The sequence below is a fragment of the Lucilia sericata genome, unplaced genomic scaffold, assembly GCF_015586225.1.
Source record: "Lucilia sericata isolate MDLA Ls3-8-SP2 unplaced genomic scaffold, ASM1558622v1 Contig000368F_arrow, whole genome shotgun sequence".
Taxonomy (NCBI): domain Eukaryota; kingdom Metazoa; phylum Arthropoda; class Insecta; order Diptera; family Calliphoridae; genus Lucilia; species Lucilia sericata.
The window spans coordinates 292,840-319,658 of NW_023994387.1; the positions used below are offsets into that span (position 1 = coordinate 292,840).

Here is a 26,819-nt window from a genome sequence, read left to right on the forward strand (position 1 = left end):
AAACAATGAACAGCTGTTTTTTGCAAATAATACTTTTGTAAAATGAACAATTTTGGAAAAATGTTAAATAAACATATAAAACAATAATAAATAAAACAAAACAAATTGGAAAATTGCAATTTACTTAAAATATTAAGTTTTTGTTCTTCCGAAGTCATTGTTTTATTGTTTTTATTAATTGTGTCTTCTCACTTATAACTTAAGTTTAATTGGCCAATAACACTCAGTTAAACTAAGATAATAAGTAACGTTACTGTTTACTGAAAAACACAAAACATATATTAAACTAGGTTTAAACAAAGAATGTAGATTATCTTTATCTGAAAAACCGGCCCTAAGTGTAGATAAATAACACCGTACAACAAATTGGGAAAAATTGTTGCACACATGAGCAAGACCATATACGTTCGAAACTACATACTTGATATAGTTATACTACATTTTCGGTTTTTTATTTTCTGATCGTTTCTTCCTTTAAAAGGACTTTAAAGTTTGAAAGGAATAGTAAGTATAATTATATTTAGCTAAAATTTGGTTTGGTGTAGTGGGTCAATATGGGTATCCACTGAAAGAGGAGAACAACAGTATTTTTACGAATAAAATAGTTTTAAAATGTTAGAATAAAAAAACCAAAAAAATGTCCTTTGAAAATTTAATCCTTTAATATCGTTATTTTTTATAGTCAGTTTTTTTAGAAAAAAATATATGACAAATTTATTAATATGGAGTTCCAGAATCCATAACTTCATGTTCTTATCTTTATTAGTTTTTTGTAAAAAAATTTTAAAGTTAATTTATATTCAAATTAAAAAATATGTTTGTTGAAAATATTTTGTAAATTTATTATTTATACCACTTGCTTATTGGAGTTGTTATCTCAATGTCTGTTAATTTTTTGTAATAACGTTAAATTGACAGTCTTCAAGCAGAATATCTACCATTTAAACGATAACCGGTTGAGATAACAGGCCTTAAAATATATAAAATTTTATTTCGAGTGATTATGACGGTTAAGTGATTAAAACATGCATGTTCCGAACTCTGAAATCCACTTCAGGATAATATGATAAGCGCAATATTATTATAAATATAAATTATAATAGTAAAATATGGCTTGAACTTCCATAATTGACTTATAAACACGATATTTTTTTAAACAAATATAACAATAATTGTCTGGTGCAGGCCTTTAATCTATATTTGACTCTAGCCCCTATATGAAGCCACTTTCAGAAAATTAGTTTTTCTTCAATATGTCGCAATTGAAATAAAATTCAACATAAATATTTTATTTGCTAAAGTAAATCACATTTGAAATAAACTCACAACTGGTCATATGGTCGGCCCAGTCCGGTTATACTTTCCTACTTGTTTAAATATATATGTATATCGTGGTTTACTAATTGCACATGATATACCTTCGCCCTTTTGTATTTTTAATGAAAACTATATCATAAACTACTTTAAAAACATTATTGGGAGGTCAAAGATATTTTTAAAAGATATATAGAATTTAGAATAACTATAGAGAGTTCGGAATAATTGTGTTAAATTAAAAAGGAATATATACTTCCCCAGAAGGTAGTTTTAACATGAAAGGATAAAAAATGCAAGATTTCCTTAATCGATTTTTATCCTTTCATATTCTTCAAAGTTTCCACTTTTTTAACTTTTTATCATAGAGATAAAGAAACTCGGTTCCACAATATCAAATTTCTCATTTTTCTACATAATATTTTAACAAAAAAAGGACTTTGAAATTTTAGAGGGGAAAATGTTATTAATTTATTTATTGAGATATTTAAAAAAAATTATAAAAATTAAACAAATTTAGCTATGAAGACCAAATTTCAGACTTTTGTACTCCATTCTAATGTCTTTATTATGAATATTTTTTGTTGAACAATTTTGTATAAAATTTCAAGGATAATAAAGGATAAACTTTTGTAAAGATATTTTTTACATCTTTTTATTCTTAAAAAATAAAACAAAATACGAGATATAAATACTGCAATTGTCCTCTTTAGTTTGATACCCATATTGTTATAATAGGGTGGCTAAAAATATTTTATAAAAATTTTTGAAAATTGTATGTACCTCAAATTTTAAAGTCCTTTAAAAAGGACAAACGATCAGAAAATGAAAAACTGAGTACGCAGTTATACCACATAAATTATCTGCTTTCGTATGTATATGGTTTGGTTCGTGTGTGAAAAATGGTGTTGGACGGTGTAATCAAAAAATAAACCAAAAAGAAAAAAACGAATTTTGTTTAAATAAGACAAATGTTTGAAAAATCAACAGCACACGTCATTCAAAATATTAAAATATTTTTTTTTCGTATTTTTGCTCGTTCTTGTATGTTTTCTGCAGATACTTAATATTTTGCGTATTTATTCTTAAGCACTTGCTACTTTTTAGCAAATAATTTTCTTTTTTTCAAAATATATAGGTATTTTTTGTATTTATTTTTACAAAAATAAATGTTATGCTGAAATTTATATACTTATTTTTTATTATTATTAATATTAAATTATAAATATAATTTGTTTTAACGTTGTACAAAAAAGAATTTTTATATTTTAAAAAAAATATAAAATATAAGATATATTTTGAAAATAATTTAAAACTCATAAAAATATTAAAAAATTTTTCAGTTTTCAGTTTTTCGAAATTGACAAAAATTTGTCCAAATTTAAGTAAATTTAAAATTTTAGGAATTATTTAAAGATTATTAGGACATAATTGCGAATTTTTGAAAATTGTTCAAGAATTCTTATTTTTAAAAATGTTAATAAATTTTTAAAAATAATTTTAAATTTTTAATTGTATTTTTAATTTTTGAACATAAAGTTGGATTTTAACTGTGTACTACACGATAGGTATAAGGTTCTTGACCTCATATTAAAGTCTGCTAATCACCAGCAACATCTGGAAGCGTATGAACTGGAAGTTCTTAGTGAATTTGCTTAAGCGAACGATATTCTTTCAAACTGCCGAAGCGATGCCCAGAGGAGCTTTGCCGATATAGACAATACCGTATACATTATCTGAGTCTGAATACTAAGAACAACCCGTTACTTGCTATTTACTTCAACCACTTTGAAGAAGTTGACAGAATCGATTATACTGGATCTATACAGATTATAGATGGTGAGGTCTATTTAACAGAATTCGCAGAGTACGTATTACTTTTGCAATATGAAGGTGTTCTCTAAGATAAATGCGTCAAATTGGCACTTCTCTATGGCTATGAAACATGACAAGTCAACGTAAGTCGAATGCCGAATAGAATCACCTTTACCTCAACAATCGCCATGGCAAACTATTCTTGGATATGAGCTGCCAACGCCTGAAATACTATCGGTCCTGCCACAAACTTGATAATACTACACTTCCTCCAGTTCGACTTGGCTACTGTTCACCCACTCTCGTCCCATACTAACAATTTATTGTTACAATATCGGACAACCCTTCTTTTGAAAATTATACGACGCTTAATCTACACAAATGGACTCAAGGGTACAAAGGAAATGGATGGAAGCTATTGCATTCATCGCTTTATAATCAACGTAGTGTTATTCATGCTAAAATCTCGGTCATAAAAACAGTACTGTTTGGATGAGGTAATACATTATATACGATAGAAATATTCCAATACATACTGTCAGTAAAGCGGCTATCAAATCTCTAACTGATACTTTCATGAATTCAAGATAGGTTTGCGAATTTTGGATGTCCCTTAAAGAGATTGCGAATCATTCGAAGTTCATACCTAGAACTGATCTAATAGTCGAGTTGCACTGACAAACGTAGAAACCTAATCGTGGTTCTCGCCTTCAAGAGGAGTAAACTGATCTGTTAGATTGTAGTTCCGCTGTAGTTCCTGGCAACCCTGAAATGGCAGCAACTCAAAGGCATTGAAACTTTATGTAGTCATTTTTAGAAGATTTTTATTTGCGTCTGGGGATTAACAATGGTATGGTTGCTTCTATATTCAGTGGGAACAACTGTCTCAGCAAACTTAACTAACCTACTAATAGAAGAACACTTTAGGAATTAAAACTCAAAAATTGTAGATTTTAAAAGAAGGCTTCCACCTGAAATATATTTTACATCGTCCAGGATAATTTTTTGATTTCAGGTGAAGTTATTGGAGACTAAAAAGGCTTCTACTGATGCGAATGGAGTTTAAAAATGGCTGTATTCATTTTTAAAAAAGTTCTTATCATATTTATTTTATAAAACTTTCAAACAATTACCGGAATACATGAAGTATACATTCAGGATACATTGTGTGAATCTCGATATTGATACGTCAAATAAAGTTTTGCGTTTGAAAGGGTTAAAGATTACTTAAACATTCAGTCAGGTTGTCTAGCAATATTGATTATTGCATACAATTAAATAAATATCTTTTGGTAGCATCGATACTTTTAAGGATATTATATATCGTTATTTTGACAGTTTTCTCAGATTCTTCTTCCTTTCTCTCTCTTTTCTTGCTCTCTTTATTCCTAAAAAATACTGTTTACATTTTTGTTACCTATAAAGGTGGTTGTTTAATAAGGATCTATTTAGATGTAACTTTTTGTTTTTAGGTAGAGACAAAATGTAACAAATAATTGTTTTAGTTTTAAGAAATTTTTCAACTATTTCAGTTTTTTTAGTTGAAGAGGATGGATGAATATGATTTGATGGAGATACAAATTTATAATAATATGTTGATGCTCCTACTTATAGTTTTCAATAGTTTTGACATTTAAGTTTTAGCCTTTCGATGTTCAATTTTTAAACCACTGAAAACTAAATAAAAATATCTATTCAAGTTTAAAACTAGGGTGAGTCATATTTATTGTTGTAAATTGTACTACATCGTAGTCGTACTGTTGCAGTCTTTAATTATACCGGCTTTTTTAAATTCAATACACATATTTTTTATAACAAATAACAACAGCACGCACACAAACGTTCGTACGTAAATTTTACCACAGAGCACATACCAACAGACGCACTTTGATCTTTCCTTTTTATTTCATAATTTAAGTTTATTTTATGCGTACAGTAATGCCTCATAAAATTTAAAACATAAACACATACAAATTACAACAACTGTTTGTTGTACACCCGAGGTATAGCTTGTTCTAGCTGTTCCTTTATTTCCTCCCTCAATGATCAGTGTCTCTTTTTCTCTCTCTCTTGTGTTATATTGCAGATCAGGTTTAGAAATGGATATTTTAAAATGAACTTTAATAAAAATTTTTATATTTTGAACTAAAATTTACTGAATTCGTGAGATATACACATTTAGAAGATTTAACAGATCTTAGAGTATAAAATGTTTTTTTTTTAAACAGCAATTATTTCCGATTTGAATCATTTGGTGTATTAATGGAATTGCCTCTAATAACAAGTTAAAACCTGTTTTTAACATTTATAACAAAAACCTTGAAATACACTGCATTTGGATTAGTTTCGATCAAAGTTGGAACTTTACATATCGGGGAAGTACTGTAGTATTTATTAGTATCTTGCCGAGCAAACTCCTTAAATTTTAATTAGTTTGAGAGATGAATGCATGTTACATAAAATCTGAAGAAGAACATCTTTGGCGGTCCTGCTGTGCTCTCATTTAATAGGGTCATTGATTGGAACCAAACCCACGACCTCCAGTCTGACAAACTAGAACGCTAATTACTAACCTTATATAACAAATCCAGACTTGAACTTTGGTAAATTTTACTAAAAGTTTCAATTTCGGCGAAGATTTTACTAACACCGAAATCTAACCAAACTTCACTATTTACCGTACTCCGTGAACTAACCTTTCAACCGACCTACTGTTTCTTAATGTCAGAAAGTTTTGAAAATATTACAATACTACTCATTTTTCCATGCCTGCTATAGGGAGATTCCTTTAGTTTTATGACGGGATTTAACAACATTAAAATGAACAAAACAACAAAATGATCAAATGAACACGAAAAAAAACAAAACTGCGTATTTTTCATTGTAGATACATTTCTAATTTTGTAGGCATGTGTTTGTGCGTGGATTAGTTTTTACTATGTGTTTAGTTTATAATTAGAAATACCAAATTGTTTCGCTAGTGTCACGATTTGAAAATGTACCCTAGAGTATTTTTAGGTTTTTCTATCTTGTTTTCCAAGTAATTTTATTGTTTTATTTTCACTTTATGAGTGTCAAGTACATTTAAACTCATATTATATGTTGTTGACAATATTGAAGTTTTTGTTGTTGTCTTTTCAGAATTTTATGATCATTATTTATGAGTTCGGGTATTAAGGATTTTCCGTTTTTTAATAGAATATTTCCTTTCATTTCCGTTTTTTATTGCGTGCATATTACAACACATATTTTTTATGAAATTTAGTTTTATTTTTTAAAGATTTTTGATGTTCATAAAGAGGGGAGATATTTGATCTATTTGTGGAAATGATAGCTTGTTTTTAATTAATTTATTTTATTGGATTGTATATCAATTTCACAGATTTTTATGACTTTTTGCTTATTATTAGAAGTAATTAATATGTCAAGACATTGTTAATACTTAGGATTATGAACTTATTAATAGATTAAGATAAAAACATTAAAATAAATTTAAACTGTTCCACAGTTTCGAACTGCTTTTATTATATTCTAAGGCGATCTTGCAATGTCGTTCTCAAGTTCCCCCCACAGTAGCTAGAATCCTGTAAAATATTTCAATCATTAAAACAGGAATAAGATCGATCCACAATACGGCCAAACTTAAACATGGTAAAATTTGCCTCAGTGTTTGGCGTGGTCATCCTAACAAGACTCAATCGATCGAGGAGTACAATATTGGTGATCATAGATATCCTTTAGATTTATGAATAATCAAAATGATTTGAATGTAGAACATCATTAGTACCAACTTTTTATTACTTACCTATTTACGTTTGTATTACTTGAAAACAAGTTTGGTAACGATCCTCAACTATTGCTGTCGATCAATAATAAACAATTGCTTAGCATAAAATAAACGATGTGGCTGTGCCAAAACGCCTTAGGACAATCTAAATTATTCTCTCTCAGAATGTCATAAATGGCATGAATTGGTCACTCTAGAGATGCTCTCTTGGGATAAATCGAGAAGTTCATAATGAAAGATCATAGATAGATATAAGGGTGTGAAGTTAAATTCGTCGGCCAGATACGTCCCACACCACATATGTCAAATACGTTCCACATACTATAAAATTCGTTTTCAAATGAATTAAAATGTATTTTTAATAAAACGAGCACCAAATAAAATGTTTTTTAAGAAATAAAGTAAAATTATATTAAAATATATTCAAAAAATTAATATATAAAATAAAAATTAGTTAAAATAATTTTATACTCGTCAAATATGGTAGTAAAATATAGAATTTTCAAATGCAAAAAACAGACACTTGGAGAAGACATGAATCGGGTTACCGGCAGAGTGGAAGTAGCCCAGGACTAGTTCTTTCCAAAAACATATAGTTTGTATGCAATTCCAGCTCTGGATAATTTTGAAAAATTTTTTGAAAAATCGTCAAATTTTGACAAAAGTAGTGGAATTTTCAAGTGGCTCCAAAGAGCATTTGGAGAAGACATGAATCGGGGTACCGAAAAACTGGAAGTAGCCCAGGACTAGTTCTTTCCAAAAATGTATAGTTTATATGCAATTCCAGCTCTGGATAATTTTGACGAATTTTTGAAAAATCATCAAATATTGCCAAAAATAGTCGAATTTTCAAGTGGCTCCAAAGAGCATTTGGAGAAGACATGAATCGGGGTACCGAAAAACTGGAAGTAGCCCAGGACTAGTTCTTTCCAAAAATGTATAGTTTATATGCAATTCCAGCTCTGGATAATTTTGACGAATTTTTGAAAAATCATCAAATTTTGCCAAAAATAGTCGAATTTTCAAGTGGCTCCAAAGAGCATTTGGAGAAGACATGAATCGGGGTACCGAAAAACTGGAAGTAGCCCAGGACCAGTTCTTTCCAAAAATGTATAGTTTATATGCAATTCCAGCTCTGGATAATTTTGACGAATTTTTGAAAAATCATCAAATTTTGCCAAAAATAGTGGAATTTTTAAGTGGCTCCAAAGAGCATTTGGAGAAGACACGAATCGGGGTACCGAAAAACTGGTAGTAGGCCAGAACTAGTTCGTTCCAAAAATATAAAGTTTGTATGCAATTCCAGCTCAGGATAATTTTGACGATTTTTTGAAAAAGCATACAATTTTGCTCAAAATGTAGGTAGTTTCAGGTCGATACTATTATTCTTATTATGAAAAACATTTAAAAAATCAACTTCTGTTGCTCAATATTTGATATTTGATTTGAATTTTCGTTAACAGTTTTTACATGTAAAAACTTTTGTTAATATTAAATATCACTCAATGAACTCTTTTTAATGAATTATCTTGACGGCAGTTCAAAATTTTATTTTGTGAATAAATAATGAAAGTGATGGAGGTAGCAAAATATTGTTGTAAGTTTTCCATGAAAATTTTGCATATTTTATTGCTTCGCTGCCAATAGGTTTGATCGTTTTGGGCGCTGTTAATTTGTTGTTGGGATCGCCGTTTTTTATATATGATTTTTGTAATTTGTTTATGACAGCACAATTTTTTTCTTGTGTTTTTTATATTCTCAGGTAATAATAATGTAAAAATAGAGTCCCTTCGACGTAGTGAACTACCACGATAACCATTCTCAGGTAATATTTTTCGTATTCGTTGTGAAAATTGAAAAAATCTCTACAATAACTCAGAAAAATGAAGCAATTGTTTGAGAAAATTCGCAAAATGTCATACCCAGTTGTCTTTCCTTTTGTGAAATCTTTGATTTTTAGGACTTATTTCTAATTTTTCAACGACTTTATCTTGAAAGTCAAATGAATAGTGAAATTCAGTTGAATTTCTAGAAATTAAAAATTTTAAAAGATTTCATAAAAACACTAGTAAAGGTGAAATATTTTGTAATTCTTTGCGAATATTGAGAAATGTCTTAAAAAATTAAAGATTTCACAAAAACTCTAGAACAAGTCGAAAAAAGTTAAGCTCTTTGTTGAGAAAATTCTCAAAATTCCCTACACAGTTGCTATGGTGTCCGAAGTTTTGACCTTATTTAGGGATCGATTCTTTTATTGATCGTTTATAACAACACAAGTGTTGAGGATTGAAAGGTAATTTGTGTACGTATGTATGAATGTATTTTATGATTTTGTGTAACATATGCTTTTTATGTTTTTTTCAAAAAATCATCAAAATTATCCAGAGCTGGAATTGCATATAAACTATACATTTTTGGAAAGAACTAGTCCTGGGCTACTTCCAGTTTTTCGGTACCCCGATTCATGTCTTCTCCAAATGCTCTTTGGAGCCACTTGAAAATTCTACTATTTTTGGCAAAATTTGATGATTTTTCAAAAAATCGTCAAAATTATCCAGAGCTGGAATTGCATATAAACTTTATATTTTTGGAAAGAACTAGTCCTGGGCTACTTCCAGTTTTTCGGTACCCCGATTCATGTCTTCTCCAAATGCACTTTTGATCCACTTGAAAATTCCACTATTTTTGGCAAAATTTGATGATTTTTCAAAAATTCGTCAAAATTATCCAGAGCTGGAATTGCATATAAACTATACATTTTTGGAAAGAACTAGTCCTGGGCTACTTCCAGTTTTTCGGTACCCCGATTCATGTCTTCTCCAAATGCTCTTTGGAGCCACTTGAAAATTCTACTATTTTTGGCAAAATTTGATGATTTTTCAAAAAATCGTCAAAATTATCCTGAGCTGGAATTGCATATAAACTTTATATTTTTGGAACGAACTGGTCCTGGGCTACTTCCAGTTTTTCGGTACCCCGATTCATGTCTTCTCCAAATGCCCTTTTTATCCACTTGAAAATTCCATCATTTTCGGCAAAATTTGATGTTTTTTCAAAAAATCGTCAAAATTATCCAGAGCTGGAATTGCATATAAACTAAATATTTTTCGAAAGAACAAGTCCAGAGCTACTTCCAGTCTTTCGGTACCCCGATTCATGTCTTCTACAAATGCCCTTTTGATCCACTTGAAAATTCCACTATTTTCGGCAAAATTTGATGATTTTTCAAAAAATCGTCAAAATTATCCTGAGCTGGAATTGCATATAAACTTTATGTTTTTGGAACGAACTGGTCCTGGGCTACTTCCAGTTTTTCGGTACCCCGATTCATGTCTTCTCCAAATGCCCTTTTTATCCACTTGAAAATTCCACTATTTTTGGCAAAATTTGATGATTTTTCAAAAAATCGTCAAAATTATCCAGAGCTGGAATTGCATATAAACTTTATATTTTTGGAAAGAACTAGTCCTGGGCTACTTCCAGTTTTTCGGTACACCGATTCATGTCTTCTCCAAATGCCCTTTTGATCCACTTGAAAATTTCACTATTTTTGGCAAAATTTTATGATTTTTCAAAAAATCGTCAAAATTATCCTGAGCTGGAATTGCATATAAACTTTATATTTTTGGAACTAACTAGTTCTGGGCTACTTCCAGTTTTTCGGTACCCCGATTCATGTCTTCTCCAAATGCTCTTTGGAGCCACTTGAAAATTCCACTATTTTTGGCAAAATTTGATGATTTTTCAAAAAATCGTCAAAATTATCCAGAGCTGGAATTGCATATAAACTATAAATTTTTGGAAAGAACTAGCCCTGGGCTACTTCCAGTTTTTCGGTACCCCGATTCATGTCTTCTCCAAATGCTCTTTGGAGCCACTTGAAAATTCCACTATTTTTGGCAAAATTTTATGATTTTTCAAAAAATCGTCAAAATTATCCAGAGCTGTAATTGCATACAAACTATATGTTTTTGGAAAGAACTAGTCCTGGGCTACTTCCGCTCTGCCGGTACCCCGATTCATGTCTTCTCCAAGTGTCTGTTTTTTGCATTTGAAAATTCTATATTTTACTACCATATTTGACGAGTATAAAATTATTTTAACTAATTTTTATTTTATATATTAATTTTTTGAATATATTTTAATATAATTTTACTTTATTTCTTAAAAAACATTTTATTTGGTGCTCGTTTTATTAAAAATAAATTTTAATTCATTTGAAAACGAATTTTATAGTATGTGGAACGTATTTGACATATGTGGTGTGGGACGTATCTGGCCGACGAATTTAACTTCACACCCTTGATAGATATTCTATCGGAATTTGAATTTGTTCTCAGTTACTCACTTTGTAAATTTTGGCATCAGTATTTGGAACTGCGTTCTAACAAGATTTTACTGATCAAAGAGGTAAAAATTGATGATCATCGATATCCAAATGTTCGCTGTTAACATTTTGAATTTGTAACCAATTTATATACGTCAAACCTGCCTCTATCTGTCAATCTCTATCTCAAATAGGATCATTGAATCCTCCCTAGGAGATACACTAATCTCTAGGAGATACACTAATCTCTAAAAAGCTATAAGAGGCACTCCACAAGGTGGAGTACTATCACCACTCTTATGGAACATGGTCATTAATGACATTCTGGTAAACTAGACTCTCTTAGTTACAAAATATTCGCTTATGCCGATGACGTAGCGGTGCCAGGCGACCATCTTGAAACTATATCTCAAAGGCTAGAACAAGCAGTAAATATAATTAGTTCGTGGAGTGTCGAAGGTGTAAATCCTGGTAAAACGGAACTTGTGCTATTCTCCGGTAAATACAAGATTCTTTTATTTCCTCTTACTTGCCTAAACGGTGAGGTATTAAAGCTCTCGGACAGCGCTAAATACTTGGGCGTTATCCAGGATAAGAAGCTATCTTGGAGTAGGGCTTCTAAAACCATTACGGCACTATATGTTTGTTGGAAGGCCATAGGAACATGCTGGGGTATAAATCCAAGAAATGTTCTCTGGCTCTTTGAGGAAGTTATTAGACCTATTATGTTGTATGGGGTAGTTGTCTCTTGGCAGGCGCTTGAAAAAGCTACACTTAAACAATAACTGGAAAAGGTCATGAGATCTACTGCGCTTCTTATCACCGACGCTCTCAGAACGACTCCCTCAAATGCGTTGTTCACTATGCTCAACTGGCTCTCGGTCGATCTTCTAGCCAGGCAATTGGCTATGACAACTGCGGCCAGATTGAGTTTAAAACTGGAAAGTGGAAATACTGTTCCATAGGCTATGCTAAGATCATAGCCATACAAATAAAAATATTTCCGCATTAAAGTCCTTGACATTTTACGGATGTTTACAAAGAATTTGTAAAAAAGTTAGCATTTAATTTGGAAAATTTCACACATTTTGGAAAATATACTGGAAACACATTAAAAAATGATTGGGAATCCCATAAAATATATGACCATAGCAAACGCCATATTCGCGAAATATACAACAGGACATTATATTCAAACATTTTAATTAAAAACGCATCTTTTCAAAAATCCTTAACGAACATTTTAATCAATAGCTTTACTACATTTTAAAGCCCAACATTTGGTTTTAAGTACTAAAGAGATCAGCAATAAACATGAATCCTTTTCATAATCTCACCTGTAGTTTTAAAGCTAAGCTAAAGGGAACTAACTAAAGCACCTGCTACACATATTCTTCCTTTTCACATACTTTTTTACGAAATATTAACAACAACAATTTCGCACTTGTTGCAGTTAAACAGAATAAGATTCCTTTTCCTTCCCATACATCCGAAACTCTACACACACACATCTGTTTTACATGTGTTTGCATGTAAGTTCCACCAAAATGTTTAGTCCTTGTTCATATGCTTCCTACCTACTTCGTGGTCAATTATTAAGTAGCTTTAATAGAGCCTTAAAACATATGCGACCGACTTAAACTAAGCAGTCAACCAAAAAACTCTCTCTTTCTCCTCCTACCTCTCTCTTCTCTCTCTACATCTCTTCCTGCCCGATAACTACCACCAAAATTACTTTATTGCTTACCTTTAGTATTCATTTGTAACTCATTCCGACACGTTACGCTTGATCGCTTAAGAAGTTTTCAAACAAACTCAAATAAAACGAAAAGAAAAAATAAAACATTTTGCAAAAATGTTTTCATCATTTACAAAATTGTGTTAGAATTTAATTAAATTTTCATAAACAAACATTATTTGCTGTTTAAGTTCGAAGTTACGAATTATTAGTGTTTTCATTTGGAAAAGCAAAAAAAAACACAAAATGTGTTATGGTTAGTAAAAAATATAAATGTTTAAAAACAAACAAACGCACATAAATAAAAAATTAATGTAATAAATTTAAAAAAATAAACAAATAAATTAAATTATTATTAAAATAAGAATAAAAATAAAAGAGCATATTGATGGGCCGGATGTTTTTATTGTTAAATAGAATACAAACATATATTTTAATCAATTAAGAAAATTCTTAAACATTTTTTTTTTTCAAATATTTTTATTTTTTATATTTAAAAACACTGCGTAAAAGTTAAGAAAATAAATCGTTTTATATTGATTAGACATGACATGTCTGTGTTTATTAAAAGCATAAAGTGTTGTCAAAAATTATAGTATGTATGTTGGACAGTGTTGTGAAAAATTATAGAAATATAAATATTGGTTTTATTATGAATTTTAAGGAAATATTTTTTAACAAAAAACTATTTTAATGAAAATTAATATCTATGGATTTTGGATTAAACTTATTCGCACGATGTTTGCATCACCCCCAATTCAGATTTTTTCTGAAATGTATAAATATTTGAGTGCAAATTTGTAATCGGCAGGATACGTTCATCATAATTTTTACTATTGATAAATTGAGCGCTCTTGAATAAAGTTGAAAAGTTGGGATGTCCTTTTGCTGTAATAATATTCGATCCATGGAACCATTTTTTAAGTATAAAGGTTTTGAAAGAAAAGTACTAACATTTAGTATATAGAACCGAATTTGTTGTCCATTGAATTAGTTACAGCAACCAACTTTTATTGTTCTGTTTACTAAAGCTTAATTCAAACGCAAAATATTTGGTTGATTTAATCGAATTTACATTGCAGCAATCGAAAAATTTAATTAATGCCATCGAATCAGCTGTTTCTTGATTAAACAAATACCAAAAATCATAACTCAATTCGTAACGAATTATGTATTATAACGATTTAAAAGAACTTGGAAATGTTTACCCTTTCACTACTTTTCTGAATACTTTCCGGATATATTTATTTAAATTTTAAATCTCAGGACCTTATGGAATATTTTCTGAGGATTTTCTTTTATTAATTTAATGTTTTTTATTTAGAAAATATAAATTTGACTTTTGACCTTTCAAGAGATTGGGCGACACCGAATTTGTGCATTAATTTAGACTTAAAATACTACAGCTAACTCTAATTGAAATATTATTTTAACAATTTTTTTGTTTAATTAAATTTGCCGTTTATTATGAAGAACCCAAAATATTCAAACATTTTTTGACCTTTGACCTTTCAAGAGAATTATATAAAGTATAAACGATTTTGTTTAATGTTGAAATATTCTAAAAATGTTTTGTAATTAAAAAAATTTTTCATGAAACCCGAAAACTTCAAAATATTAAAAAAATTGACCTTTGACCTTTTGATCAAATGTTTAAGATTAGACCGATTTTGTTGAAATATTCAATTCAATAAATATTTATTAAGTATGTATTTGAACAAAAGTGGTCAAATCTAATCCATTTCATTAAAAGGTCAAAGGTGAATTATTTTAATATATACAATTTTTCGCAAAAAAACTTTAAAATAAGAATATTTATACATATGAAATTGATCTTTTGACCAAAATTTGACAAATTTTTAAGATTAAAATATGTACAAATTTGACCTTTGGCCTTTTAATAAAATGGTTTAGATTTGATCTTTTTTGGAAACATTCTGTAAACATTTACATAATTTTATACGATAAACTTGACTGTTCTTATAAAAAATATTAAAAATTTTGACATTTGACCCTTCAAGCGAATGAGTTAGACTTTTATGTTCTAGAATTGGTTAATTTAAATTGATATACAGTAAAAATATAAACTAAAATATAGACTAAATTTATGAAAATTGTTATGTAATCTGAATGACTTTAAAATAAATGTTTAATCTCTGTTATATCTCTATTTTTTGAGATATATTAATCTTTAGTTTGAAATAACTAAAAATTCAATAAAATTTATACTGCTTTTCAAACTTCACGATACGGTATCTTGAAGACAAGATGTGAACAATTATAAATTCAATAAAATTTATATTGCTTTTCAAACTTCAGGACACGATATCTTGAAGACCTTATGTGATAGAGAATATTCGGATTCAGCTAAGCTCAATTCTTTAGATCAGATTTTTTTTCAAATTTTGTTGGTGATATGATTAAGAAGGTTCTTTTAACATTTCAATTTGTAAATACTTTTGGCAAACTCTACTACATATGTATTTACAAAATTTGAAATTATATTCCTTTCAAGGAAATCATTACATTATCCTTTCAGTGTCTTTTTTTCCTTACAAAAAAAGTTTGCTATTTACCTTATGCAGATAACTAAAAGTAAATATGTATGATTTTATTGTTTAACAAAATTATTTTACCTGGTTTTTAGATACGCCGTTTTAAACACCATTTAGTACTCTAAAAATTTCTCACTAGACTTCATTGTAAACATTTTAAGGATAATAGTTAGTCCTTTTTTTCAAAATTTATCTCGCTTTTCTTTCTTAATCAATGCACACTTTATTTTTCGCTTAATGGTGCAAACAAACACAAAAAACGTTGGGTGGCAAATCCGGGTAATGTAGAAAATAACGCGTTTAGTAGGTAAAATGTAAAATTTCTAAGAAAATCTTTCATAACGAGTGATTTCGAGTGAAAAACATTGGTGGAAAAACCCACACAATAGTTTTCTTTATGGTTAAATTTTCAAAATAGCAACAATTTTGCTTGAAAAGCGATTTTTTGTTGTAAAAATTTAATAATTTTTCTACAAGGTCTCGGCTTGAGAAGTGGATTCAAAACATTTTCACTTCCTTTTTGAAGTTAAGAAAAAATAAGTAGGAAATTAAAAAAAATATTAATTTATAACTTTATGTTGAATTTTGCCTTAATTCCGATGTATTTAAGCAATTTATTGATGAAACATTTTTTAAAAGAGGCTTTATATGGGAGATAGGGTCAAATATGGGCCGATCCTCAACAAATCGGGAGGATGGATGTATTTTTATATAAAGGTTAATTATGCTGAATTTCATCGCTATACTAATGGTTAATTTTTTAATTTTTGGACGTTTAAGTTATTTTTTAGAGGGGGGTTTGTATGGGTGCTAGGGTCAAACGACGGCCGATCAATATAAAAATCGGCATTATGCCTATATAAAACTTAGTTGTGCCAATTTTTGGAGAGATAGTAGTATATTTGACGTAGTTATAAATTAATAATCGGAAGTTCAGGTTGTATGGGGGCTAGGTGAAATAATGTACCGATTTCAACAATTGCTTATTTATTATCTTGAAAATTGTGGCCTGTAGCTTGCGCACAAGGTTTACATGGACAGCCAGCCAGCCGGACAGACGGACGGACATGTCTTAATCGACTCAGAAAGTGATTCTGAGTCGATCGGTATACTAATACCCTCCCCAGTAGGGTATAATTATATTGATAGTTAACGAATTAAGGAAATAAAATGACTGATTTCATATTAAATATGTATGTCTTGATCATCTAAAGATCAGTTGAAATGATTAGTTTTTTTTTGCAATGACTAAAAATCAAGGTTATTTCAAAATAAATCGTTTTCATTTAATTTCTTCAAATAATCATAATATTTACATTGAGGTGGCAATTACAATTGTTGTTATTAATAAAACGTTTGGGAATCACTCGTATATATAAACATAAATGATCAAAATTTTTCCATACATGATCTTGTATCAAGAAAAGAGCAAGTAATAGCAAATGAACATTTAAATTTAGTTTGTTTATAGATCTAAATTCAAGTGCAATTTTTTGTTTCTTATTATTGTTGTCTTTCTATACATTCCATAAAGACTACTTGCAAATTTATCTTCTACAGTGAAGGGCATAGAAATAGCACAAATTATTTGAAATGTAGAAATCTAATTGAACTAAACAATTACACACAAACTATTCAATATTTAATCCAGAGACCAGAAATATTGAATTAAGAGTTCCTTCATTTGAATCATTAACGTTCCCATGACAATTCCGCAGGGAAGATCTACCCTGCGGAACGGCTCGAGTCTCAAATATGCCGAAATTTTCCTAATAATTTCCTAGGGGGAAACTAAACTATCACAGAGGTATACATAGGGATGAAATGAAATATACACGCCTGGTACCAAATTGATACCAAAGGTTTTATGATTTGTCAATAACATCCGTTGTCAAAGTATATACATACGTACGACAACACTATACAGTTTGGTGTCAATTTGGTACCAGGCGTGTGTATTTCTTTTTCCCTCTGTGTAGTTACTTATTCTAATTCTTTTCATTTAAATCTATGCTATTTCTTTAAACCCAACTGTCTTCAGTAAATAACATATAAAAACTACAAGTGTAAAGACAGTGCCGCAGCACAGTCATCAAACACAACAACACAAACGCTGCTCATCTTTTGCAAATGCATTACAGAAACGTTAGATGTTTCAATAAAAAAATTCTAAAAAAAACTAAAGAATAAATAATCGTTACAATTGACGCATGCAATTTACAAACCAAACGGAAAAAATTCCAAAACAATTCCGATTTCCCATTGTTTGCCACCAAAAAATTATTTTTGAAAAACAGACATTGGAATATTTACAAAAAATCAATGATTTTATTATTAAATATTTTCTTTTCATTTTACAACGTTTTCAAAATTTATTCAATAAACAAGTACAGTTCTTCTATAAGTTCCACTAACAAAACAAATATCAATTATACCAGATAATAACTTAATGATAGATGTTCATAAATTTTATAGGAAATGTTTTTTTTTTGTTAGCCTGATTTGTAATAAAGTATTAGACAGAAAACTTCTGCATTTTCTGCTTGTTATTAATTTATAAATATTAATTTATAAATATTTATTTAAATGTTTTTTTTCTCAAATAATTTTCCTGAAAAAATATTATTTTAAGCTACAAACTTGCCATTTGCTAAACAATTAATGCAGAATCCATTTTTGCTTACCTTAGGTTGGGTTTTTATACAATTTATTACAAAAATTTAATTATTTTTAATTTAAATTACAAATAAAAAAAGATGCAAACAAAAAATTGAGGTTAAATTTTTCCACCTACTCATTTACACTCACTCTCAACTGTACATTTAATTTTTTGTGGTTTTTGCAGTTTGTTTTCTAGACTTGTGCTTAATTTGTGGCCATAAATTAACAATTTATTATTATATCAACGATATTTTATTATCTATGCATAATTTAGGTTCATCTGGAAATTGTTAATTTAATGCAGTTCTATTGTTTATTATTTTCTTTATTAGAAAGTTATCGTTTTGGTTCAAAATTTTTTGGTACATTGATTTATCTTTCCGATGTAGCCATGTTCGTTTGTCTATTTATCCATCCATCTGTCTACGATAGTCCCTATATAAGTGGCCCCATTATAAATATAGTTTAAACAGCTATAAATTTATATAAATATAAATTATGGGGCCTCTTATAGCATTTCATTCCGATCGAATGTGGAATTATAACTTCGTAAATAAATTGACTGCAACTTTAAAAACCCATAACTTTAAACAAATTTCAATTCAAGTTTGAAATTTTGAAGGGGTTTTATTACGAAAAAGTTGTCGGTTTCCTTTTTTGAGAAAGAAATATAATTCCACTTCCGATTGGAATGAAATTCTGTGACAGGCCCCTGTACTGTAAAGTATGGCGAACTAAAACTAAGACCCCATTCCAAGAATGACCTTAACGTTATTATATAACATGCAAACATCTCCCTCTCTCTCTCTCTACCCAATATCTTAAGGATCGGTCTAAAATATAACGTCTTTTACAGGAAATTAGTTTATTGGCAATAAATCGTTAAAAAATAGAAATAAGTTAAGTCTTTTTCAAATTCTGTAAAGGTCGGTCCATAATTTAATGAAACATCCTATAAAAAGCCCTTTTCCAAAAATCACCTCCTGCTTTTATTAATATCAATATAATACTAAACAACAAACATCCAATAAATGGGTAATACACATATACGTATGGCATGGGTCCATATATACATATGACATCCTTCCGAAATTAAATTAAAATTTACGACACATGTTTTAATAAGTGGTACATAAAACTCTAACTTGTTCAAATATCTGAACTAGTGTTTTGACCATTGCTTTCCGACTTACTTACTTCCTTTTATATATTAGATTTTACATTCTAAGATCGAAACTCACTAAAAAATAAGTTGGAGAGAGAGGAAAGAAGAATGTTTTTTCCTTTCTCTTTCTCTTTTCCCTCTATCCTATATACTCAAAAGTCAAGCAACAAACCTCGACTAACATTATCCATTGTTCCCTTAACGAAAATTTTCTTTTTCCATAATAGAATAGAATAGAATAGAATAAATAAACACACATTTTTCCATAAAAGCAGCTGATAAACAGGCGGTTTAGTTAAATAAACATTAAATTAATGGCACGCGACAAACTATTATTATTTATTTAGATAGTGTACGGTTTAAATTGTTTAAATTACTTTATTCTATCTTTTAATAATATTTATAAATAGACAGGGTGTTTAAAAAGGTGAAATTTAAATAGCCATGTTCAAATACATACTTGAATTTTAGCTTTTATTTATATAAATTTTTAAATTATAAGTTTTTAATCCGATTAAAAAGTTAGTTAAGACTTTATTTAGACCTGGGGGTAGAGTTTTTTTTTAATAAAATTCGAAAATGCATTGAATCTTTTGCATTTTGCATTTTGAACTAAAAAAACATTAATCGAAACATGTCTGGCATCACTACCCAACATTTGACATATGACAGTGATGTCAAAATTTATACGACAAACTTTCAAGTGCTTTAACTAAACTAATATAAATAAAATTTATAATTTCATTATAATGTGAAAGATTTCCCGAAATTTTTTCTAAAATAACTCTTTCTAACGAAACAAACTATTAAAAAACATTATATTTAATTCAAAATAAAACTATCAATAACGCTTCAATACAGAGGCGGAGGTCGGGAAAATTCTAAGAATGTGTATAGTTTGTCACGTTTATTATTCGCCTGATTGAATATTAATAATTATTTCGATTATCTTTCATAGTCTACATGGGTATATTCGCACTTAAAAAAAATGATTTTAAATGTTAAAATTTTATGTTTTTTAGCTTAAAATATTTCTAGTATATTTATTTTGTGTTTATTTTTGTATTAGTTCATCTTGAAGACAACATTAGTGATTGTCAATCATGTAGACCGTGTACGTAGTACATACAGTGTGACTAATAATGTATATTACAATTTTAATTTTCATATTAGTTGTTAAACTTGCAGAGTTTAAAAAGAATGTTTTCTATTAAAAAAATAATAATTGATTCGGCTTGAAATATGTAAGTATTGACCTATTGGCTTAGAATGATTTTATGATTCGACAGACAGCAATCTTCAAGATAATTTGATGAAAATTATATGTAGAAATTTATAACCGATTATGGCCTATATAGGCTAGGTTATGGCCTATATAGACTAGGTTTTTAAAAGAAATTGAAAAAAAAAAATTAGACCAAGGAGTAGGTTTCGTTGTATAAATCATCTAGTTCCCATACAACAGATGCCTTGATGACTCTGCCGAATTCCGTTGTGATCGGGCTTCATATCGGACCCTTCAAAAAAAAAAAGGCTTGAATGTCCACAATGTACTTATAAACACTAGTAAAGCAAAGTGTATCGATTATAAAGTGAAGACGCAAATTCGGAAAATTTGTCATTTGACAGCGTCGGTTTTGAGAGAGAATTATTTTAAAGCGTACTTTGACAACATCGGGATAAATATCATGAACAAAAAATAATCAGCTTTGAAATGAATTTAACTTATTTGATGCGCCATGTCCACCCATTGCATATAAAATGGTCTTAAACGTCTGACGGGCGGATATTTTTCTAATTTTTTTTTTTCATTTGAACCAATATTTGATCATTTTGTGCTTTATACCGATAGATAAACAGAAATACATTCATATGTAGCTAGGTCGTCTTAGATGTTGTGGGTCTACGACCGATATTTCGATGTTTTACCAACTAAATGACAAAATTAATTTTATTATACATTTTACTTCTAAAAAGTCATTGAGAATCTTGATTTGCGTATAAAATTATATAAAATACAATTATACATTTCAAGATAAAAATTATTGCCCCTTGTAGACTATAATTTAAAATCAATTATGTTTAAAAGCCAATTATCAAATAATATAATTTGTTTATATTTCCACAAATAAATATTTGTCACTCTGTGTTTTTTGAAAATGATAAATAAACAAACAAAATCATCAACAATGACACTCTTCTTGCTTCCTTTCTTCTCTCTAGCCCTCCCTCGTTCTCTCAATAATTCAACATTTGATTACTTATACTACAAAGATCTTCCGAAAACATAAAAATCAAAAGAAATACTAAAACCAAAATAATAAGAAAAACAGCTGGTACACATGGTGCCTGGTGCAAATGGTAGACAACAACGATGACAACAACAACAACAATTTCATAGATACATTAAAATAAGTACCAACTTACGTACCTTTCTCGGTACATCGACATAAATCCATACATTATTTGTACGCTCGTACTAAATAAGTTTATGTTAATGTTTGTTAGTTTGTGTTGCTGTTTTTCTTTCTTTTTATTTATATTATTTAATTTCCTTTTCTTCTTCTTATTCAACAATTCAAAAGATTACATTAATATGTTTTACACATGTCTGCATGTACTCTCGTTGTCGACGTACTATAGTTGTTGTGCTATATGTTTCTATATAGTATATAGTACGTACTATTTGTATGAATATGGACGTGTGTTTATAATAGAATTTATTATTGTTGTGTGGTGTTGTATTTTATGCATGAAACGTATGAGAGAGATGGATGGATGGCTGGTTGGATGGATGTATGAATGGATAGGTGTGAGTGTGTGTAATGACAATTTTCAATTCAAGTTCATTGTTATGTAGTCAATTTTTGCGTGGGCTCATTGATAAGTAGCTTTGTATGATATATATTTAACATCCTGTTCTATATTATTTATATATGAAAAAACTTGGTGAGAAACGATTATTACTGGGAAATATGCGTCAGTTTTCTTGGCGGAAACAATTATGTTATATGTTTGAACATAAAATTATAAAAAAAAGAATTGGAGATGTCCTGCCTTAAAAATTTGCACTGAATAATATTTTCAGAGCTTTCGCTCATAACAATAAAGTGACGAATGTTTTCACTCTCATATACAAAGAGTACTTTCGTGACGAAAGGATGTTTTATGCATGAAACATATGACTATAGATCAGTCTATAGTTAAGACTATAGACCAGTCTATAGTCAAGACTATAGATCATTCTATAGTCATGACTATAGATCAATCTGTAATCAAGACAATAAATCAGTATATAGATCAGTTAAGAGTCAAGACTATAGGTCAGTTTATAGTCAAGACTATAGTTCAGTCTATACGTCAATACTATAAATACTGATCTATACTTCAGGACTATATATCAGTCTATACGTCAAGATTAAAGATTAGTCTATAGTCAAGACTATACTATAGATCAGTTTATAGTCAAGACTATAGATTAGTCTATAGTCAATACTATAGTTAGTCTATAGTCAAGACTGTAGTTAGTCTATAGTCAAGACTATAGTTAGTCTATAGTTAATACTATAGATTAGTCTATAGTCAATACCATAGATTAGTCTATAGTCTATTATAGTCTATTAGTCTATGGTTAAGACCATAGATTAGTCTATAGTCAAGACTATAGATTAGCCTATAGTTAAGACTATAGATTAGTCTATAGTCAAGACTATAGATTAGTCTATAGTCAAGTCTATAGATTAGTCTATAGTCAAGACTATAGATTAGACTATAGTCAAGACTATGGATTAGACTATAGTCAAGACTATGGATTAGTCTATACTCAAGACTATAGATTAGTCTAGAGTCAAGAATATAGATTAGTCTGTAGTCAAATCTATAGTCTTGACTATAGACTAATCTATAGTCAAGACTATAAATTGGTCTATAGTCAAGACTATAAATTGGTCTATAGTCAAGACTATAAATTGGTTTATAGTCAAGACTATAAATTAGTCTATAGTCAAGACTATAGATTAGTCTATAGTTAAGACTATAGATTAGTCTATAGTTGAGTCTATAGACAAGATTATAGTTGAGTCTATAGTCAAGACTATAGATTAGTCTATAGTCAAGACTATAGATTAGTCTATAGTCAAGACTATAGATTAGTCTATAGTCAAGACTATAGATTAGTCTATAGTCAAGACTATAGATTAGTCTATAGTCAAGACTATAGATTAGTCTATAGTCAAGACTATAGATTAGTCTATAGTCAAGACTATAGATTAGTCTATAGCCAAGACTATAGATTAGTCTATAGTCAAGACTATAGATTAGTCTATAGTCAAGACTATAGATTAGTCTATAGTCAAGGCTATAGATTAGTCTATGGTCAAGACTATAGATTAGTCTATAGTCAAGACTATAGATTAGTCTATAGTCAAGACTATAGATTAGTCTATAGTCAAGGCTATAGATTAGTCTATAGTCAAGGCTATAGATTAGTCCATAGTTAAGGCTATAGATTAGTCTATAGTCAAGGCTATAGATTAGTCTATAGTCAAGGCTATAGATTAGTCTATAGTTAAGGCTATAGATTAGTCTATAGTCAAGGCTATAGATTAGTCTATAGTCAAGACTATAGATTAGTCTATAGTCAAGACTATAGATTAGTCTATAGTCAAGACTATAGATTAGTCTATAGTCAAGACTATAGATTAGTCTATAGTCAAGACTATAGATTAGTCTATAGTCAAGACTATAGATTAGTCTATAGTCAAGACTATAGATTAGTCTATAGTCAAGACTATAGATTAGTCTATAGTCAAGACTATAGATTAGTCTATAGTCAAGACTATAGATTAGTCTATAGATTAGTCTATAGCCAAGACTATAGATTAGTCTATAGTCAAGGCTATAGATTAGTCTATAGTCAAGACTATAGATTAGTCTATAGTCAAGACTATAGATTAGTCTATAGTCAAGACTATAGATTAGTCTATAGTCAAGACTATAGATTAGTCTATAGTCAAGACTATAGATAGTCTAGTCAAGACTATAGATTATTCTATAGTCAAGACTATAATTTCATGTAAACTTATGAATTACCCCCACCTTTAATTCCAGCTCAGTTTTTTTGCAAAGTATTAACGTTCTGCAACTCTTAATTGAAAATAATTTTTGACTAGAACTTGAGAGTTCTATGAACTTTTGATAACATGAAAAAAGACCGGCAAAACTGTCCCAGAGAGGAATTAATAATGATATTTTCAAAGTATATAAAAAAGATCATTGAGACATATCTGAATTATAAATTATGTTCTTAATTGAAAACAATTTTTAACTAAAATTTATAAGGTTTTCGAACTTTTGAGGATATGGGATCTGTTTGACAAATATCTGTAGTTATAGAAAAGAGAGGAGGTTTTTGAACTATATATAAATGAAAAGGTCACAGAAATTATCACTGAATTAAAATGACGTAACATAATAATCATAATGACGTTACAATACTTATAAAAAGGATCATTTAAACAATTATAAAGAGAGTACTTTATCTTGAATTGAACATTATCTTGAATTATAGGTTCATGAACTGATTTCTTTTTTGTAATGAGAAGAGGTCAGATAAATTGTCAAAGGATCATATTATAAATTACAATTGTCAACAAAGGGAAGTTAAACACAACATTATCTACAAATACATAACAGGTTTTTGAACTTCTGATAACACAAAACTGACACCAGGAAAAGGTACTTATAACCATTAAAAGGATATTTTTCAACAGAGTGATATAGTAGAAAATTACTATATCCATAAAGTTTCTTGAACTCATATATCAGAGGAAATGTTTTTTTTAGCAAATGATACCACAGACAGTGATAAATACATTAAAAGTGAATGTTTTTTACTAATCGCAGGTTTTTGAACTCTAAACTAATTTAACAATTTAAAGTTCATTATAAATAAATGCTAATAAATAAATGTTTTTTTCACTTTTTTCCAGAAATGTCAATTTCACCTCCTCCCTCACCGGAAAATTTACGCATTTGTCTGGTGGGTGATGTGATAAATGATGCGACGACTGTTGAAGCTGCCCAAACATTTGGTGTTCCCATCATAACATCGGAAACTGGTCTGGAACTTATTAACGATTGTGATTGGCGAACATATTTTATATTAAATGATTTCGAGAGTCCTGTGTATGATGCCATACATAAAAGTAAACAATGGTAAGTTTTGACACTATATTAAATAAAAAAATAAATATATTATAAACATTAAAATTACTTTATTATACAACATGAAAATACTAATTTTTACAAATTTTCTGTCTGTCCGCCTCTTATAATAACAAAATAAACAACATGACTAATTTGCAAATAAATTATTTATTTATATTCTATTGTCTTAAAATTAGCATATTAAATGCTGAAAATAAAATAATAGAATTAACATGTTGTAGCTATTTAAATTAACAAATATGTATTCTGTGTACTAGATGTAGTAGAATAATTACAAATGCGATTCTTTGTTGTGAGTTGTTGTTTTTTTGCCAGTTTTTAATTTATTTCTATACATGAGGGCCTTTTGTCAAGTTTTTTTTTTTTTTTTTTTTTTTGCCAAAAAGTGTTTTATACACTTTTTACACTTTAAAACTAAACCACTATAGAAGACAGCCCCTTCTAATAGGAAAAGAAAGAAACACGACAAATGTATTTAAATGCTCAATTTAATTTTAAATATTGTTAATTTACCCAAAAGAACACATTGAAATATTTATGTTTAATTATGAAAAACATAAATTTTATGTTAGTAAAATGTTTGAAAACGAATTGTTTTTTAAAATATTTAAATCAATATGTTTTTTAAGAACGTAGTTTGTCATTCTAACATTTGTTGTTTTAAATTATACAAGTCTATACATCAGTCTATACTTTAGACTATAGATCAATCAATAGTTTAGACTATAGACCAATCTATAGTTTACACTATAGACCAGTCTATAGTTTAGACTGTAGAACAGTCTATAGTTAAGACTGTAGAACAGTCTATAGTTTAGACTGTACAAAAGTCTATAGTTTAGACTGTAGATCAGTTTATAGTTTAGACTATAGGCCAGTCTATAGATAAGAGTATAGCCTAGTCTATAGATTAGACTATGGACCAGACTAAAGTTTAGACTAGAGACCAGTCTGAAGTTTTGATTATAAGTAAACTATAGATCAGTTTAGATTATTGACCACTATAGACCAGTCTATTGGTTACACTATAAACCAGTCTATAGGTTACACTATAGACCAGTCTATAAGTTACACTATAGACCAGTCTATAGTTTAGACTCTAGACCAGTCTTTAGTTTAGCCTGTATACCAGTTTATAGTTTAGATTATAGGCCTGTCTATAAATTAAACTATAGTCCAGTCTATAGATTAGACTATAGACCAGTCTACAGTTTAGAGTCTAAACTAAT

The 26,819-nt window shown here is 29.1% G+C and overlaps 1 protein-coding gene across 1 annotated transcript in view; it reads left to right on the forward strand.

Moving 5' to 3' along the window:
• LOC119604171 (protein ECT2) overlaps positions 1–26,819 on the forward strand; it is a 55,107-nt gene that overhangs the window by 3,400 nt on the left and 24,888 nt on the right. Inside the window, 1 exon segment of the mRNA XM_037956645.1 lies at positions 25,353–25,578. Coding sequence (XP_037812573.1) covers positions 25,353–25,578 — 226 coding nt within the window.